This window comes from Hyperolius riggenbachi, chromosome 4 (genome assembly GCF_040937935.1).
Source record: "Hyperolius riggenbachi isolate aHypRig1 chromosome 4, aHypRig1.pri, whole genome shotgun sequence".
NCBI lineage: Eukaryota > Metazoa > Chordata > Amphibia > Anura > Hyperoliidae > Hyperolius > Hyperolius riggenbachi.
Genome location: NC_090649.1, coordinates 157,704,334 through 157,725,280, shown reverse-complemented (window position 1 = coordinate 157,725,280; position 20,947 = coordinate 157,704,334). Strand labels below are relative to the sequence as shown.

Genomic DNA, 20,947 nt, shown 5'->3' with positions numbered 1-20,947 from the left:
GCTAAACTCTCTAAATACATACAGTGTGCATTTCTCCATATTTTCCTTCTGTCCTGTGCAAGAGTTTAGGTCCACTTTAAATGCATGGTTTTTGTTGAATCTATCATATAATACATTAAAGATGCCTAATGGTGAAAAGGACCAGCGACCTCTGAGAGATTAATGTTGCCTCAGGTGATGAGGAGTTTCCATGCCGAGTCCAGCCATACAGCTGACAGAACAAAGATGACACCCATGTGCGCACTGGTGTGTCACTGGAGGCATAGGAGGAAAATATCTGCATTTGCTGTAAACAGACACATACAATCACACAGGATTTTTATTAGCATCAGAGATAATCCAGAATCTGATGACAGGTTGGCTTTACGTAAATGCTTTTCCAGGTCACAGTTAATGATACCTATTCTGAGAAGTCCATAGATTGCAAAATGGCTGGCTTTAGCAAGATAGCGTGAGAGAACTGTTTCAGCCTCAGTCTTTCTCATGCATATTATTATTTATAGTCGTGCTTTGCACATGTTTAGATAGCTGTAGTCAGAGCAGTTCCACTGGAAGCAGAAATTCCTTCCCAGCACACACTCTATAGTCTCCCTGCCATGTAGAAATGAATTGTGTTTACTTGAAGAGGAATGCCTTATATAAGATACATATAAGATGAAGGTTATGTTAATATATATCCTCTGTGCTCGTGTGGAGGTGCCCTAGATACAGCTTTGTCCTGCTTATCTCTAAATATACAGGGGTGAGAGAGAAGGCATGAGAATTGGGCTGTTGCAAGCAGGTGTATTCGCTTGCACTGAATACATATAAAGCATGAATGTCTCCCAAATTGATCTTATGTGATTGCGTCAGGTGACAGTTTATCCCTGACCAGTGTACAGATCAGCTGGTCAGATCTATGCTGATCATACTATTCTGAGGTATGGAAAGGAGAGGTGGGGGATGAATGTCTCCCAAATTGATCTTTTGTGATTGCGTCTGGGTGTGGGGTGATTGAGTTGGAGATGTCTGACTGTGGACAATAGCAGACAACTCAGTAGGACCTAATGCTAGGCACACACGATACAATTTTCTGTTAGATTTACCTGCCAGATCGATTTTTTCCAACATGTCTGATCTTAATTTCGATCGATTTTCCGATCAATTTCCTTTCACTTCTATGGAAATCGATCGAAATTGAGATTGGACATGTTGTAAAAAATCAATCTGGCAGGTAAATCTAACAGAAAATTGTATAGCATAAAGCCTGGTACACATCCAGTTTTGATTAACCAATCATTGGCCGATTTTCTTTATGGTTTGAGAGCTTACCTTCAATCTGTTCATGGCATTGAGTTTGTTGGCCCTTATACTACATGGAGGTGGCAAAATTGGTCATTGATTGGCCAATTAAAATTGGATGTGTGTATGCTCCTTAAAGGACAACTAAAGAGAGAGGTATATGGAGGCTGCCATGTTTATTTCCTTTTAAGCAATACCAGTTGCCTGGCAACCAAGCTGATCCTCTGCCTCTAATACTATTAGCCATAGCCCCTGAACATGCATGTAGCAGATCAGATGTTTCAGACTTTAAAGTCTGATCTGACAAGACTATCTGCATGCTTGTTTCTGGTGTTATTCAGATACTAATGCAGAGAAATAGACCAGTAGGACTGCCAGGCAACTGGTATTGATTAACCCCCTTGGCGGTATGAAAAATACCGCCAGGGGGAAGCGCAACAGTTTTTTTTAATTTTTTTTTTTTTTTTATCATGTAGCGAGCCGAGGGCTCGCTACATGATAGCCGCTGCTCAGCGGCATCCCCCCAGCCCCGCCGATCGCCTCCGGCGATAGGCGATCAGGAAATCCCGTTCAAAGAACGGGATTTCCTGGAGGGCTTCCCCCGTCGCCATGGCGACGGGGCGGGATGACGTCACCGACGTCAGCGACGTCGGGACGTCATTGGGAGACCCGATCCACCCCTCGGCGCTGCCTGGCACTGATTGGCCAGGCAGCACTCGGGGTCTGGGGGGGGGGCCGCGCGCCGCACCGGATAGCGGCGATCGGGCGCGCGGCGGCGGCGATCGGGGTGCTGGCGCAGCTAGCAAAGTGCTAGCTGCGTCCAGCAAAAAAAAAATTAAGCAAATCGGCCCAGCAGGGCCTGAGCGGCACCCTCCGGCGGCTTACCCCGTGTCACACACGGGGTTACCGCTAAGGAGGTTAAAAGGAAATAAATATGGCAGCCTCCGTATACCTCTTACTTCAGTTCCCCTTTAAGAAGACAATTCACTGAAGTGGAGCCCGAAGACTTGATTTTTACTTGAAATGATCATAAAGGTTCATACACACCTACCAACTATCTGTCCAACTATCTGCCGAACTTGTCTGTTATGCTGGGGATACACGGTACGTTTCTGTACCGTGTATCGACCAGCTGATCCAGCCAGCTGATAATATTCAGCTGGCACGATCAAGCCGCTGGACTCCCGCCCGCTCGATTCCCTCCGGCGGACAATGGCAGGGAATCGAGCAGCTGATAAGGACTGCCGGCGGGGACGAGCGGGAATCGATCCGCGCGGACGCGACGGGGGTCGATCCAGCAGCTAATCGGCCGCCGGATCGACCCATGTATGCCCAGCATTAAGCCCCATACAGCTTTTGTTGTGAAACAAGTAGAAACAACTGAAAAAAGTCTTTTGCTATTGTTCAAACAGCTGATAAGACTGATAAGAAGTCAATCCAACTGTTGGATTGACTTCTTATCAGTCTTATCAGCTTTTAGAACTATAGCACACGTCTTCTTTCAGTTGTTTCAACTTGTTTCACAACAAAAGCTGTTTGACAATTGTGCTGCATAAAAGACCGCAGTTGAGCGTGTGAATGGGGCTTAACAGACAAGTTTGGCAGATAGTTGGTAGGTGTGTATGAACCCTTACCCTTTAGGGCAACAAACACATCTAGTTAGTGTACATAGCTTTAGTGCTGTGAATACTGAGATCTGATTAGCTGCATTATTTTACTTATCATCAAATAGACCTATACTATAAAATGAATGGATAATGCCTCTTTCATCTGCACTATTCTTTCCCCTCATAGCCTGTAGAGCAGTTTTTCTCAGCATTATTCTAGCAGGTACCCCCTAATGAATGACAGTGTTGGAAGTACTGAAGTGGGAAACATTGTTTCAAGTACACCATGGCACAAACATGTTTGCATGAAGGTGTAATTGCGCATGATGCTTTCCTAAAGTTGCCTTATCAGTTTACGTAACTAAAATACTTGATCAGATTTGTTAATATGTGTCCATACCAATATCTTTCCCAAAGTGTTCCCAGAAGGAACTTTACAGGCATCAGTTATTGGAAGTGTGTACAAGGTGGCCTGAGCTCACAACTGTGTGTACAGTAACCCTTAGGCAATGTTTAGAAAGCATTTAAATACAAGGTGGTTTTGTGTACACAGCCGTTGGCAAAACAAGGACATGAAACGCAGGTTGTATAACACAGGAATAGTGCTGATTATGCGTTCAGCGTGCGTTTGGTCTGATCCTGCTGGCCACCGACAGTATAAGGGCCACCAGGAACAAACGCCAAACACAGCAGGATAGCACAGGCTGCATTTGGAAAAAACACAACACATACCAAATGAAGCCAAATTCTGAATTCTGCATTGCGTTAGCACTTGTTAATAGTGGTTCAGTCCCTGCCTTTAAGTTTCATTAATCGTGTTTGAGAAATGCAGATCAAACATCGGGAGACATCCTTGTGCGTTGGCCTAAAGGCTGCATATCGAGTCCTGGCGTGGCTGTAGTTTTTATACACATTGGGCCTGATCCATTCACTTTTTCTCCTAGAAGTTATTTTTTCATCTTCTGTTTAAAATAACTTTCAATACTCTGCAATTGAAAAAGCAGGTGAAAAAGTATTGCCAAAATTATTCTGTTTTCTTGCTTGCTGGCGGCTTAATGCTAGGTACACGCCTACAATGTTCTGTTAGATTTACCTGCCAGATAGATTTTTTTCCAACCTGTTGGAAAAAATCTATCTGGCAGGTAAATCTAACAGAAATCGTTATGGTGTGTACCTAGCAGCCTTTGATGAATTGATGCCACACCATACAATTTTCTGTTAAACCCATTGTATTGATAAGATGTGAAAATCTATCACCTAGTGAATTGGATCAATCCCATTAATTCTGATATTGGCCTTCAGGTACTCCTGGTCTATTTATAATTTGATCCACTGATTGAAACTGATTTCTGCTGCAGGATGATCAGAAATGATTGATAAGAGAACATTCCATCAGTCAGAAAAGCCATTGTACAGAAAGATTGTTTTCTAATTGGCCTATGTGTGTATGTAAAGCCTCAAATGACCCCCAGTATACACAGCAGCTATTGCTGTATCAGCAGAGAGTGCTGTACATGTTGTGCCTGTAAACTCCAATGGCTTTTGATGTTATCTGCTTTTTGTTTCTGCTGGATGTATTGTTGCTTTGTTGAACAGTAATAATCATAAATGATTAGGGCTGTGGGTTGCCGTGGCAACACCTCTGAAGGTTAAGGAGTTGGACTGTATGTGTCAGACATGTAGCATTAGTGTGCGGTACTTTCAGTTCTCAAGGGATTTGTGTTCAGGAATGCTGCCCAGTTTCGTTTTTCGTTCACGTTTCTGCTTACAGCTGTAGAACAGATGATCCATTTAAATCATTAATTCCTTAGTTTTAATTCTCGGCGAGGCTTGCAGAAACAAACGATGCATGAAATACAGGCACCCACTTTGTTCTTCTGGCCTTCAGTGTAAGTTAGAACTCGATGTATTAGTATCAGCATGTTACAACAGGAAACTTGGGCAGTATTTAAGATGCTGCAGGATCTTCAAGTGCACCTGTTGTTTACTGGAGCCGTCCTTTTTCTGCTGCCGGTTATTTGATTTTCCAGTAATTTTACCTAGAGAAATTGTATTCACAGACACCAGTAAAGGTGGCCACACACCATACAATTAAAAGATCCAATTTTTCACCAATTTGCTAATTCAGATCGGTTGTTTTTGATCGATAAATCCGATCGAAGTTCCTGTTTTTCTGTTTGTTTGTTTGTTTTTCCATTTTTGGAGATTGGACATGTTGGAAATTTCAGACCAACTTTACCAAGAATTGTATGGTGTGTGATGGATTGTCAATTACTTGATGGACAGTTAGTTCCAATCAATTTTTCTGAGCTTTCAATTATTTTATTCATGATTGGGGAAAAGTTGAACATAGGTGTGTGGTACATTGGTCAGATTTTTTAATTCTTACAATAAGTCAGAAAAATTGATTGCTATTCTTGAATTGAAAAGTGTTTGTGTTAAGGCTTAAGCTGGCCATACACTGGCCCGATTTACCGCCGTTTCGACAGCAGATTCGATCACTGGGATCGAATCTGCTGCCAATCGTTCGTGCTACACGCTGAATTTCGATTCATTTCGTCCAATCCCGTCGATCGCGCTGTGCGTAAAATTACCGTCGATCGCCCGCGGGTAAAGAGCGCATCGCTAGCGGCGTTCGAGTGCCCGACGACCGACGCAATAGAGCCCGCATACATTACCTGCTCCGCCAGCGCGACTGCCCCCGCTCGTCTCTGCTCTGGTCTCCGGCATGTCTTCACTTATTCCTGCCTGGCAGGAAGTTTAAACAGTAGAGGGCGCTCTACTGTTTAAACTTCCTGCCGGGCTGGATGAAGTGAAGCATGCTGGAGCCGGAGACCAGAGCAGAGAAGAAGAGCGGAGAGAGACCCGGGAGTCGCGCCGGCGGAGCAGGTAATTCATGCGGTGGGGGGGGGGAGCGGCGGCAGCAGCAGCACCACCACAACAGATTGTGATCGGTTTCAGGCTGAAATCGGTTCACAATCTGTTTGCAGTAAAGGTAGCCATACGATCCCTCTCTGATCAGATTCGATCAGATAGGGATCTGTCTGTTGGTCGAATCTGATGGCAAATCGACCAGTGTATGGCCACCTTAAAGGTGGCCACACACGATACAATAAAATGATCCGATTTTACAGTAATTCGATAAAAACGATCGTATCTCTCGAAAAAATTGAAAGCTTTTTTTTCATTCGACTGAAAAATTCGATCGGATTTCCCATTTTTTTCGATTTAAATCGATCCGGAATGCCAGATATTTCTCTTCAATTTCTACCAAAGATTGTATGGTGTGTGTTGGATTGTTAATTTATTAATATACACACCCTAGCAATTTCCTCTGAGTTTCCAATCATTTTTATCACAATTGAGGAAAAAATTTAACATAGGTGTGTGGTACATTGGTCATATTTTTGAAATGTTACAATCAGTCAGAAAAATTTATTGCAATTCTTAAATTGAACAGATATTTAAAAAATTGTATGGTGTGTGCCCACCTTAAGACTAGGCCAGTCCCTACCAATAGCCTTGCATGACATTTCATCTGTATAATAGCTGAACTCCATTGCCAAAGTGAAGCATTCCATAGATGATATCCTTAGTATGTTGAATCCCCTGCACTGACTAGGTGTCTACTGAGACTTATGACAAGAGGGCGTAGCTGCTCCTTATGCTAGGTACAATTTAAAAAACAATAGAAAAACAATAAAAAAAATGAAAAATCGATCGAAATTCAGATTGGACATGTTGGAAATAATCGATCTGGCAGGTAAATCTGCCAGAAAATTGTATGGTGTGTACCTATTATAAGTGTGCTTGGCGATGTGTTGGCATCACTGTGCCCTGGTAAAAATATTTTTTTTTTATCAGAATTGGCTGCAGTCTGACTGTAACAGTGGCTGTGCAGTTTTGTGTAATTATTAGACTTATAACTATTGTGATCCTCTGAAATCTAGTTGCTCTATCCTACAGTGTATCCAAAACCTCACCTAGATACTAAACTTGCAAGGGCTGGCGTTAATTGTTAATTGCTGTATTGCTTGTTAACCATGACACTGTCACATATACTTTGTCTACCACCTCTGTATCTGTTTGTTTCTTATGCCGTAGAAGATGATGATGACACCATATTAAATCAGTAACATTAACAATGGTATATGGTAGTTGTTGTGTGCAGTGTCTGTCATGAAACATGTGTCTTTGTACCTACGTGTATATGTTACTTTTGGAAACATGTATGTTAATCGCCTCTTTTTTGTGTTTGCTTCTAGGGGACACGACTTTTTAGTGAATTTGGACTGTATGACTATTTATGAATCTCTTGAATTTGACCAAATCCGACGACTGTCTACCCCCTCTACCTCTGGCATTACCTCTAATTACCACACAGTGTGGAAGTACTTCTGCAGAGACCACTTTGGCTGGAGGGAATACTCTGAGGTAAGCTCATCCCCATGTTATTGCTCCACATCTCTGTCTCACTATGAACGAGCTCACTGTGTCCTGTGTGAGCTCAGCAGCTCCAGTACGTAAAAGCATGTCAACAGGTGTAGTCTAGAGGCCCAGATTAATTAGGAAATGCTCTTTCTCTTGTGGTTGTTTGTTTGTTTGTTTTGTATTTTTTGAAGGCCCAGTCAGGGTATGAAAAGCATTCAGTGGGGGAATGCTACCACAGCTCTTCACATTACTCCTTTGTGGCCCAGAAGCCCCTGTTTTTGTTGTTTTTTCCATTTGTCTGGTGCTGTCAGTGTAGAAACACAGAGTCTATGCCACATCTGTGGCTCTCTAAATCTGATGTGGTGTAGATTCTACACCGCTGCTTGCCGCTGTCCCGAGCCGATCGCTACTCTTAGAGGAAGCTTCCTCCTAGGTGTCAGGAGCCATTTTCATTGGCTCCTGACTTCCTGATCACTGTGAGCCAATTACAGTGATCGGGTAAGGAAAAAACTTTAAAAAAAGCCTCTGGTCCTTAAAGGAACTAGAGGCTCCCGTCCCAAATGAGTTAAACTTTTACATAATCCATGTAAAGGGGAGGGCGTTATTTGCTGTAAGTCTAGCCCAAAAAAATGCTGCTGCAGTGATGTGTTATTTTTACATCTTAGGGTCTTTCACATGGAATACTTTGCATCTAGTTGCAACGGACAATAGCATTGCATCCCAAGGTTATGCAATGATATTCCTATGGAATGTTAACATTAGTTGTGCTGTAGGGGGCCCTGTCATGGTAGCACGCAGCATATTGTGTACTTAATTAACCACGTTTGCATCTAGAACTTGTTTCCCTCTTATGGACCTGAGCAGTTTTGACATTTTAGCTATGTCCCTATTTAATCAGCAATAACTTTATCTCTACTTATAACACATAAATTATATATAAATCGCTTTTTCAAGACAAACTGGCATTTTTTTCCCCAAGAACAAAAAAGATACATTATTTTTCAGTTTTTACCAATTTTAGTTTAAAAATAAAAAGCGATACTTTAGATAAAATCAACAAATCTTATTTGGCTATTTCTCCCGTTTATCTCAAAACTTAAATTATGTTCCGGTCACAATTTATGGTGATAATATTTGATTTTGAAATAAATGTGTTTTTTTTTTTTTGCTACAGTGTGTTCTTTTTAATTTTGAACTGAGAAAATAAAAGTATTTTTAATGGTAAAAAATTAGGGAGAAAATAATCTAGTTGGCTCAGAGAACATATATTCCCTTTCACAAATTAGTGCTGCAGCCGATAGTACCGGTGGCATATCACAGGAGCAGGCACGATTGTGCACAGCTGTGCTTCAGCTGCAAGACCTACATCTACGTCCTTGTAGCTTGCCTGTAGTCACAGAGGACATACGGTAGAGATACTGTAGCTGAGGCTAAAGTGGTTATGAATACAGGTCTACTGTGAAGCTCTAGATCCTTCTCTAGCAGCCAGGGTATGGTATCATATATGGAAGGGGATATATCTCAGTTCATTTATCTTTTGTTACTCCCACCCATTTTTTGGTTAGTAAAAATAATGCCTTTTTATGCCTTATCAGAAGAAGTTAACCATCTCTATTTCTTTTCCAAAACAGCCTGTGGTGAAGTTGATAGAGGAAGCCAACTGCCGTGGGCTGAAGGAAGTCCGCTTTGTTACATGGCACAATCACTATGTATTGAACATCAAAGATGGCTTTCAGCAGAACTCTTGCTTCAGGAAAGAAATCAAAAGAAGGCCGCTCTTCCGCTCATCTGTCATGTTATTGCCACATCTACAGTAAGTAATCAAGTTCACTCTTTCTGTATTCTTCCAGTCCATTTACCCAAACTGTACTCAAACCCTTAACTGTCCGCTAAGTGATTAGCAACTAGTGTCTTTCACTTGCTAGCAGTGGAAATGTGCATGGTAGGAGAATTTTCAGCTTATCCCTGGCCAGAAGACTTGGATACTGAACAAGGATTGTTAGGATTATTTCTCAGGTACATTAAAACTCTATAGGATGTCACCCTTAGATTGGAGGTGTGGAGAACACTGTAGTCATGTGTTTTGCCTTATCAACTTGAAAGGTGAATTAAAGGAAACCCGAAGTGAGAGGGATATGGAGGCTGCCTTATTAATTTCCCTTCAAACAATACCAGATGACTGGAAGTTCTGCTGAGCTTTCTTGCTTCAGTAGTGTCTGAATCACACAACTGAAATAAGCATGCGGCCAATCCAGCCAGACACACCTGATCTGCAGGCTTATTTAGGTTCTGTGGCTAAATGTATTAAACCAGAGGATCAACAGGACAGCCAAGCAATTTGTATTGTTCAAAAGAAAATAAACATGGCAGCCTCCGTATCTCTCTCACTTCAGGTGTCCTTTTAGATAAGTTTTCTGTGTTGAGCAAGATCAGATCTTTCTTCAGACATTTGTGTTCATAAGACCTCTCTGTGGTAAATAAAAAAAAAAATGTAAAAGGTGTACTGGAGTGAAATAGTTATCCACAGTGACCACTCCCAGTTCAGGAGTACATGTGGTTTCTACACATGTTGCTGCTCTCAGCAGTGTACAGCTTGTGTTTGTACTGCATACAGAAGGGGACATATTCTTATTGGCGTACAAAGCCTAATCGGAACCACACTGGTAAATATTGCTGGTAACATTGTGCGGTGTGAACATAGAGTGCTGTGTGCCAGAACACAGCAGATCCGTCATGTTCCTGAGCAGTGCTGGCTTGGGTGGGTGCGCACGTTTATCAGGTGCTGCAGCTTAATCTGTTTTGATTTGAAGCTGTAGAAAAGCTGTTTGTGGCATCACATGCACAGCTGGAGGCAGGATTGAATAGCCCAGTATTTAGGAACACGCTGTCCTCTTAGGATAAAGCAGGAAGCTGTTAGTCTGCCCAAAGGCTTGACATGCACAGTCTAGCAGGAGCTTACCATGCTGGAAGTTACTGAAAGAGGCTCTGGAAGCAGTTAAGCATGTTATCACAGAAAGCACACATTCGCCATGAACTTTGCAACAGGCTGCACGTAGGAGTGGAGAAAAAGACTAAAAAATGCGTAATGTTTTGTCTGCTATTTTTAGCACTTGGAGGTGTATGCCACAGGCAGGCATGTTTAGGCTTGAGCACTCCAGGACGTGTGTGCCACTTGTGTGTTCACATCTCAGGATACACGGCTTACTGGAAGAATTTCAGGATTCTTAACCCGCTTGAGACCTTACATAGCTTACCGGTCCAAGGCTTAAACCGAGGCTTATATCTCCCCGCTTTATATCTTGCTGCCCATCGCAACACATCACAAAGCACCAGCTTATGTATAAAGGGCTGGTTACAGTGTTTAACCCTTTCCAATCCTACATAGACTGACATAGGAAAAATGGCTGCAGCTAGGTGGCGCTGTTACTGGATAAAATCCGGCACGATTTCAGCCTCTTCAGCACAAAGGGGATGATTCATCAAACCTAATGAGTTATTTCCCCTTTCAACCGCTAATAAACTAGCGCAAGTTAATTACCCTGCTATGCGCAATACTGGCAGCATAGCGTGTGTAACTAAGCAACGGCTGATGTTTACAATAGCCATGCGGTAGTGATTCACCAGGGCGGTCACTACTACGGTAATTAACATAGTAGAGCATTAAGGGCCCTTTTCCACTAGCAATCGCTAGTGTTCGTGCTGAACTCTAGCGATTGCGATTCAGCAAAGTAACAAATTTTCCTGGCGTTTGCGATCACGATTTTGCTATGCACTGGACTGCATAGCAAAATTGCGTCAAAAAACGCTCCGCGGCGCCATTGCGTTTCAGTAAAAAATGAATCGCGGTAGTGGAAATTACCTACCGCGATTCCTATGTTAAAATACAAACTGTAGCGATTTTAAAATAATTAGCGGTTTGCGATTCAGCATCGCAATCGCCACTAGTGGAAAAGGGCCCTTAGACTTGCTGTAGGGGTGCAGATGGTGATGGTGTCATCCTTTGTAGATCACATTGTTGAATAAAGTTACCAACTTCTCCCCCTAATGCCAGGCCGTTTCCTTGCTCTAGTGCAGGGGTGTCAAACTCAAGTACAAAGTGGGCCGAAATTATACACTGGAACCTCGTTACAGGCCAAATTTGTACACTGGTGCCTAGTCGCGGGCCAACCTCAATGTCTACTGGCCACCTTTCTCTCTTATAAAGTTCTCTGGTGTCTAGAGGTCCTCCCTCTCCTATACAGTTCCCTGGTATCGAGAGACTCCCTCCCTCCCCTATACAGTTCCCTGGTGTTTAGTGCTTTCCCCCTCCCTCCCCCATATGGCCTCCCTGGTTTTCTAGGGCTTCACCTCCAATATAGCTTCCCTGGTGGTCTAGAGTGGGCCAAACGTAACGCAAAGTGGGGAAACCACTTGAGGGCCAAATTTAATGGCTCTGAGGGCCGAATTTGGACCGCGGACCGGAGTTTGACATGTATGCTCTAGTGCAAGGAGGCAGAGACCCTCTGACTGCTAATGGCTGCAGCATTTTTGCGATCACCCACAACCCGCCCAGCGCACCTGAAAGAATTGAGTGCTGGGGGATGTGGGTGATCGCGAAAATAGATTGGAAAGGGGTTAACGCCGACGCGATGTGTGCAGCATAAATTGCTGCGATTATGGCCTTATTTACCTGATAGGATCTTACCTCTTTCCCATGGAGAGTTGTGACGTGACACTAACAGTGTCCCTGGCTGCATCTTTATTACATGAACGGCAGCATTTTTCTGTATTAAAAATGGGAAGTGTATTTTGAATTCCCTTTTCTACATAGACTGATGTCCTTTGCATTCTTTTTCTTCCTGTTTTTCATAGTTGGCTATTGTAGAGCAGTAAGCAAGGTACACATTATACAGTATATGGTAAATCAATTAAACAATTCATATCTTCCTGATAGCAATCCTGTTGTACCATGTTGTCCTTTGGAAATTAGCCAAGATTTCAGTAGGCTTCAGTTCTGCTGGCAGCCATTGTTTAACTACATACACATGCAAGATAATCTTCCAAAATTACTATTTGTGATCATTTCAGGTGACAGTTTGCATTAATAGTATAGACTGCTGCAGAGTTTCCAGCTGATCAGCATGTTCTGTCTTATGGGCAGGCCACTTGATGCCAAGTGAGGCGACTTCCTCAAGCGGCAGAAGTCTGGGGGCAGAAACAGGAAGTGAAGAGTGTGCCTTTGTCAACCTATACTGGGGATAGCTGTACCTAGCTACCAATACTGGGGGCATCTATAACTGGCTACCTACCTATACTGAGGGTGTTTTGTGGGGGGCTCACCGCAGCTGTAACGTGTGGTGCAAATTGTCTGGTGCTGTGCGATCATTCCAATTTGGGGGGGGGGGGGCGAGGTGCGCATTTTCACAAGTTTGCCTCGGGCAGCAAAAAGTCTAGGACCAGCCCTGCTTATGGGGTTATGCAGGAGGATGAGCAGGAGCTGCAGTGGCAGTAACAGTTGCTCAGGGAAATTTCTGCTAAAGGAGAAGGAGATAATGGCAGGGGACCTTTGTACACATTGTACTTTGTCACCTGAAGCAATCACAATGATTATTTCAGGTGAGGATAGTCTGGCATGTGTAGTTATCTGCAGAGTTATTGAGCCTTTGCCTGAGCAGTGGACAGACGTCAGTACAAAGTATTGTAGGTGCAGGGAGACGGTCTGCCTGTCCGCACTGACATACCTCAGCTTGTAGCGTGAGAAATGCATTAGCACATTGTTGTATGCAGAGTTCACACTCATTGTTCCAATTAGGGACGTCATTGTGGAGAGGCTGCTGACGTGTTAGATGGTTACACAAGGACAGCAGGAAATCTCTGGTGTTTTTACTTGTGTTTATGCTCCACACTGTCACGTTGCTTTTTGTTTGTGTTGACAACTGTTCTGGCAGCTGCAAGCAGATGAATAATAATCACTGCTGTGAGATTAGCTGCAGCATATAGTTTTCATAATTATTTGTAGCTCTTTATCAGTTACTAGTCTTTTTAGCCTGTTTAAATAAAATTAATTAAATAAGCGGCGCACTTTCCTGCTTCCGCGCACAAACACTAGCAACCTGACCTGACTGCAGCCTGAGCGGCAGTGGTGCGGTACAAAAATCTTCCGACTCTTCAGTTTATGAAACCACAGACTCCGGCTCCAACTCCGACTCCAGGTACCCAAAATGGCTCCGACTCCTTGACTCTGACTCCTTAGTCTAATACTTACCAGGGCTGTGGAATTGGTACCAAAATCATCCGACTCCCGACTCCTCAGTTTATGAAACCACCGACTCCAACTCCAGGTTCCCAAAATTGCTCCGACTCCTCAATTCCGACTCCACAGCCCTGAGTGATACACACACACGCCTGGATGCTGAAATTGGCACTTTCTAGGCAGGGCTTCTTGGAGCACGGCGTGCGCCATGTAGCACCTGAATTGCACTTATCAAGCACCAAACTGCCATCTATGCCACTTTATGAAGAAGGATCCCTTATGTTTAATGATTGTGACTTTGGTGTTCATTTTTTGTTTTAGATTGTGCTTAACTTACAGCTTTAAAAAAAATAATGTTTGAATAAAGTCTCATTTCTTCTAATATGGCCTAGGCATATCTGACATTGTGGAAGGCATTTAGTCTACACCTAGAAATGCATAGTAAATGGTGTGCCTAAGTGGGGGTAGAATGTAGAATGTCAGCGTACAAGGTAGCCATGTTAACCACTTTGCCACAGTACTACTCTTTGTTGTGGATCTAAAAGAGGTTGTGTGTGAAATCACAAATACTACTTCCATTGTGGCAGCAAGAGGCTCACTAGTAGGCATACTGGCGTTTTGTGAGTTCATATATTATTTAGAGCTTTATAAGCCAAAGAAATATTTACAATGTTGACAGCAGCAGATGCACTTTAATAGATTTTCTGAAGATGTGTGTGCTTGGATTTTGGCTCTGAACTTTCCTTCCCATTCAGTGCTCTGAACTCCCAGTGATACAGATTGTACCTGCCTTTTACTAGTGCTGTCCAGAGCCTTGATGGAAGTGTAATCTGCACATAATTGGCCTTGTGCAGAGATCTGCTGCATTGCCTGAGCACTGTGTGAATAACCACTCTATAGACATGGAAATAAGATGAATGAGCTGCATTTACATCCGTGCTGAGAAGTACTTTCCACTGGAATCAAATCTTTCATTATTTTACTTTGAGGAAGCAGAGTGTTACACACACTTCAATGCCCAGTCATTTGAAATATCATTTATTTTCTGGCTTCGCTTGAAATCAGTTCCTTCCCCATAAAATGTTTTCTTTTGTGCAGAATGAAGTAAAATGTCATTGCATTTATCACCAGTCTTGCTTTTCCGCTTGTTTCCGATGTGAGTGCTGTTTATTTGATGCAGGGCCATGGCTTAATGCCCTCAGTGTGTATGGAGGTTCAGCGAGTACAGTAACAAGAATGACCGTGTGTGTCAGATTATGCTTTCCATCACATTCCTGCTCTTCAGATCTGGCTACCGTATGTCACCTTGTTATAGCAGAGATAGGCTTTTCCCCCTGAAGTTCTGTGTTCCCTGGTTCCTTGCATTGTTACACTATTCCCATGATTATGCTCTGTATACACAACCGTGCAGCCATTAACATCTGAAAGTCTTCATCTGCTTGATGGATTTATTAAGCAGCAGAATCAGCACTAGAGAAGGAATTAGCAACTACTAAATAAATCAGTAATTGCAGCTTCTTTATTTAAATGATTACATGTTTACGATCTTTTAAAGTGACCCTGCAGTGGATCCATACATGTGAATTTACTTGTGAATTTAGAAGTGTTTATTAATAGCACAGATGTTGCTTCTTACCCTGAAACAGTTTTCCTTCTGTCTTATGCTGGGAACACACATTACGTATTTTTGATTGATAAAATCCATCATGTCCGATATTCCTCTCGATCATTTTACTGCTCAATTCCTCATAGAATTGAATGGAAAAAGATAAGAAAAACGAGCGGAAGATAAGAAATCGAGCGGAGAATTGAGCGAGAAAAACGTATCAAGTGTTCCCAGCATTATCCAGCCATATGAAAACTGCCATTGACTTTAGTCACTCCCCACCCCTCTCCTCCAAAAGGGTTATGCTGTTTGCTCTCTGCTTAGCATGATTTATCAGAAGGGGAGGCTGATGAGTGATCCTCGGGGAGACTACAATTAGAACTACAGTTTTTATAAACTCTGGAGAGAGCCTTATTCCATTGTTGAAGTAACTTCAGATGACGCCTGGTGCTACCTGAATGCTCAGACATACAGGCAGAACCTGACTAGCAACAGACTAGATAGCCACCTACTTGCACACATTATTTCCTTTGGAAAAGAGAGAATGAGAAAGCAATAGCAGTGTTCCAGGAAAATCCAACCAATCCAGTATCCTGTGGATATGACCATCAGATCACTGCCCAGGCTGACTGTAAATGATTGGGGTTGTGTGGCAGTCACCTGATGCTGTATATAACTTAAGTTTTTTTGTGTGAAAGATGCTGGTCTAGTCGATCACTATATATGCTTTACCAGGTTTTACATCTGTGTGTGTTTTATGCTGCTGTGTTATAATAGACTGTTTATTAGACTGGAAACTGATGAAAGCTCTGTCTCTTCCTAGGACACTGAGTGGAGTCACACCAGCATCTTGTCCAGTTGCGGATCCTACATCGCTGCAAGCTTTATCACCTGTTGCCATAACAACCCCAAACTTTTATCCCGAAACCTGGATCCCAATGGACTCATCTCAGGAGTTTATCCAAGTGCCTATGCCAAAGGAAGACAAGAGCTACCGAACAGTTTACACTCTTTTCCACAAAACAGTGCCTGAGACCAAGTTCAGGATTCTAAAGATCATGCGAGTTCAGAATCTCTTCCTTTGGGAGAAATATAAAAGGTGATTATTATTTTGTTTCATCACAACAGACTCTGGCAAGAAATTGTTTACAATGCCGCGGTATTGAGTACTGTGTAGTTACATGCAACTGACCCAGTTATTCTATGTACAGGGATCCTTAAATAGGCACTCTAATGACATATAGTAGAATGCAGTAAATAATTTAAGATACTGATTTTAACGTTAATTATCCTGATTTCCGCATCAGAAATACTTCCTTTATCTGTATATTGCTGTTTATTTAATCCTATGGGAGAAAAGCGATTTACAAATGTTATTGTTCAATATTGTATATTGATATGTAGCCCCACCCCCACTCCCCCAGTGATGTCACAGCCTAGGCTGTTTAGCTATGCAGCATTCTCCCAGAGCACTCTAGGAGACCAGGTATTTTTTGTACTGGCTTCAGATCACCGAGTGTGTTATACATTTCAGAATGCAATGCTGGGAATACACAATGCGTTTCTGCAGCAGATAGATGGTTCGATAGATAATTTCCGACATGTTCGATCTCACGGTCGATCGTTTTGCCACGCAATTTCTGATAGAAGTGAATGGAAAAACGTAAGGAAAACGAGCGGAAGATAAGAGAATCGTGCAGCAAAAACGATCGAATGGAGAATCGCGGGGCAGAAAGCATCGTGTATTCCCAGCATCTATCAGGGAGAGGAAAGCAAACACTGACTAAATCATTTACAGTATAATTAAATATTGGTAAAAAAATGTATTCATTACATCATTTTTAGTACAGTTTCTCTTTAAAAGACATATTACCAGATAGCCTGCTGTGCTAGTGGTATGCCTAGACTAGCCTGCTGTGCTAGTGGTATGCCTAGACTAGCCTGCTGTGCTAGTGGTATGCCTAGACTAGCCTGCTGTGCTAGTGGTATGCCTAGACTAGCCTGCTGTGCTAGTGGTATGCCTAGACTAGCCTGCTGTGCTAGTGGTATGCCTAGACTAGCCTGCTGTGCTAGTGGTATGCCTAGACTAGCCTGCTGTGCTAGTGGTATGCCTAGACTAGCCTGCTGTGCTAGCGGTATGCCTAGACTAGCCTGCTGTGCTAGTGGTATGCCTAGACTAGCCTGCTGTGCTAGTGGTATGCCTAGACTAGCCTGCTGTGCTAGTGGTATGCCTAGACTAGCCTGCTGTGCTAGTGGTATGCCTAGACTAGCCTGCTGTGCTAGTGGTATGCCTAGACTAGCCTGCTGTGCTAGTGGTATGCCTAGACTAGCCTGCTGTGCTAGTGGTATGCCTAGACTAGCCTGCTGTGCTAGTGGTATGCCTAGACTAGCCTGCTGTGCTAGCGGTATGCCTAGACTAGCCTGCTGTGCTAGTGGTATGCCTAGACTAGCCTGCTGTGCTAGTGGTATGCCTAGACTAGCCTGCTGTGCTAGTGGTATGCCTAGACTAGCCTGCTGTGCTAGTGGTATGCCTAGACTAGCCTGCTGTGCTAGTGGTATGCCTAGACTAGCCTGCTGTGCTAGTGGTATGCCTAGACTAGCCTGCTGTGCTAGTGGTCTGCCTAGACAAACAAGTGTTGAACCCCAGATCTATATGAATATTGTTAAATAAAGATTTTCTACAGATTTTTTTCAATATTATCTGAGTGGTGCTGTTATTAAGGGGTTTCTGTTTTTTACTTTGCATTTATTATCTTGACCCCAGCAAACTCCGATTACATATAGGTGATGCAGACGTCTTTTTTCATATAAAAAAAAAAGAAAGCAGTTAAAATCAGACAGAACCAACAGGTTTTGGACTAGTCCATCTCCTCATGGGGGATTCTCATTTTCTAAATGGTAGTTGCTAAGTCTAACTGACAAAATAGTGTGCATGATAGTAGGGAGGCTGGCTGGTATCTTACTATTTTGGCAGTTGAACTGCCATTCAGGAAGTGTTTTTGAAAATGAAGAAAACCCTGAGAATACACCATAAGGAGATGGACTTGTCCAACACCTGTCGGTTCTGTCAGATTTTAATTGCTTTCTTCTTTTGCTGGAGTGGTCATTTTAATAAAAGTGGAGTTTCAGTTAAATCTAAAAGGGACAGTGACAGACTGACAACTACTATCGGTTATTGGACACATTTATCTAAACCAGTGCAAGTTAACCGGTGCAAAAAGAGAAGTGGTTGCTCTGAGCAACCTATCAGTATCCTTGAACAGGGTTTCCACTCCAACTTTGCTCCAATTTTCCTTGCACTATCTGTCCAGTAATCCATAGTAACTAGTCAGCTTTCAGTAGATCACCATTATGCAGTAAGAAGTGCTTGTATTGTTACATATTGTATGGAATTGTCCCTTCTATGATAATGAAGTACGACTTTGTTTTCTCATGTTAATCTGTAACCATGTTCACTGGTAGAAAAACAGCACACAGAATGTATATTTTTGTGTTGTTCAAGGTGTGGCCAGTGAAGTCAGTTAAACTCACCTCACATAAAGATAATTAAATAAGTAAGTCATAAGGGGGAGATGGTCAGGTGATGACAGGGACCTTTGCCCTGCACGTTATGTAATTTAGGTTATATATGCAGCAACTAAATATCTTGAGTAACACGCATCGTAGTAGTAATGCAAGTTACACAAATTATGTAACATGTTACATAATTTACGTAGAGCCTAGTAAACATTATGTGCACTGCCTGCATAGGTTAGGTTTACTAGAGTTTAGTTTATATACCCCGTGTCCTCAAATGTGAGAATAGATTACCTCATGTCCACACTGGGAAAAAGTTTCTGTCCTTCATTTCCTTTCCCGGAACCACTGATTTGCATAATAAAGCTACAAAGTTTCATGGTGGTTTCAGAAACCAGAAATAAAAGAAAAATCCCCTTTCCACTTTTTTCCCACCTCAAAAATAGTTACATAACCCTGTTTCATATTCTGTAACATTATAAAACCAGTCTTGGACCTGGGCTTTATGCTCCAACTGATGCAGTGTAGTAATAGAGGCACGGAATACTCTGTATGTAGATATATTAGACATCAGTGACGTAGAGTATTGTGTAATATGATGATTTTATGATTACAGTCCTGATAATTCTCCTAATGCAGTCCTGTCCAGCTTCTTTCTGTGGCCAGCATTGTATTTTCACACTAAATTGCCTGTATTTTACAAGCTCTTTGGAACACTTTTACTTCATCCAAAGCAGACATTTTGTGTCATTGGGTGATTGTTTATAGCAAACCTGTAATGAGAGGGATATGGAGGCTGACATTTTCATTCCCTTTAATACAATGTAATTTGCTCAGCCGCTGAGCTAGTCCAATGCTTCCAGGCTTGACCTACAACAAGTCTGACAACTACTATAAAACCTAATGGAAGCAAAGGTCAGTTTGTCAGCCAGGCAACCTATGTTTGCTAAACATAAATGGTGACAGCAGCTGCCATGTTAGTGTCATGTTAGTGTCTCTGCATGTTTCCCAGTCCAGCCAAACCTTCATGACAGAATGAGTGTGATGTGAGTTGTACATCTCTCTTCCTGCTTCTATATTAACCTCATGTTTCTTCTCTCATGCTTTAGGAAGAAGGAATTCATGACCAGGAAGATGACAGGACTGGACAGGATTATGAATGAGAGGCATCTGTTTCATGGGACCTCCCAGGACGTTGTTGATGGAATCTGCAAACATAACTTTGACCCTCGTGTATGTGGGAAACACGCCACCATGTTTGGACAGGGCAGTTACTTTGCCAGGAAGGCGAGTTATTCCCACAATTTCTCCAAGCGTTCACCGAAGGGAGTTCACTACATGTTCCTGGCAAAAGTATTAACGGGAAGATACGTGGTGGGAAATCACACCATGCGCAGGCCTCCGCCGCTAAACCCCGGGGACATAACCAGCGACCTTTACGACTCTTGTGTGGACAATTTCTTTGAGCCTCAAATCTTTGTTATCTTTAACGATGACCAGAGCTACCCATATTTTATTATCCAGTATGAGGAAGTTAGTAACACTGTCTCCATTTAAGGTGGAAATGCTGCTGTCATAAGCTCCAGGAGTCGCTGTCTTATTCTGATTTGAAAAGGACTCTGAAAACTTCCAAGTTCTGTGATAATGACCAATGGTGCACTTGCTCATAATTTATGTGCATATTGTACATAGTTTTTTTTCTTTGTTAACAGTTTAATTGTGTGCCTTTTTGTTAATAAAATGTTTATTTATGTTCCGGAGTTGAAATATCAGTTTGTTCCTAAGTAATTTATTTGTGAGTCTGATAATGATAGGTGTTTACAAAACATACTAGTAACTGGTTTTCTTTGTGACCCAAATCTTCTTTACATCTGGATTATTTATTTTGTATTCTTGAAATGTTTTACCACCAACCGAGTAGCTAAATCAGTTAAAGCACAGCTGAAGTGAGAGTGGTATGGAGGCTGACATTATGTAGTTCCTTTTAAACAAAGCAAGGTGCCTGGCTGTCCTGCTGATCCTTTTCCTCTAATACATTTAGCCATAGACTCTGAACATGCATGCAGATCAGATGCTCTGACTGACTAGTGCGATGCTTGTTTCAGCTATGTGATCCAAATAATACTGCAGCCAAATAGGTCAGCATGATTCAGGCAAGTGGTCTTTGTTCAAAGGGAATAAATATGGCAGCCTCCATATCCCTCTTAGTTCAGGCGTCCTTTACAATGAGGGCAGAAATGTGCATGTTTGGACAGTATTTATTTCTGGCACCAG

At 42.4% G+C, this 20,947-nt stretch overlaps 1 protein-coding gene across 1 annotated transcript in view; it reads left to right on the top strand.

The window, feature by feature from the left end:
* TIPARP (TCDD inducible poly(ADP-ribose) polymerase) overlaps positions 1-20,433 on the top strand; it is a 54,671-nt gene extending 34,238 nt beyond the window's left edge. The window contains exons 3-6 of the mRNA XM_068280850.1: positions 7,154-7,322; positions 8,951-9,132; positions 15,981-16,256; positions 19,783-20,433. Of these exons, the coding sequence (XP_068136951.1) occupies positions 7,154-7,322; positions 8,951-9,132; positions 15,981-16,256; positions 19,783-20,230 (1,075 nt within the window). The 3' untranslated portion in view covers positions 20,231-20,433. The remainder of the gene's footprint in view (positions 1-7,153; positions 7,323-8,950; positions 9,133-15,980; positions 16,257-19,782) is intronic.
* The last annotated feature ends 514 nt before the right edge of the window (positions 20,434-20,947 follow it).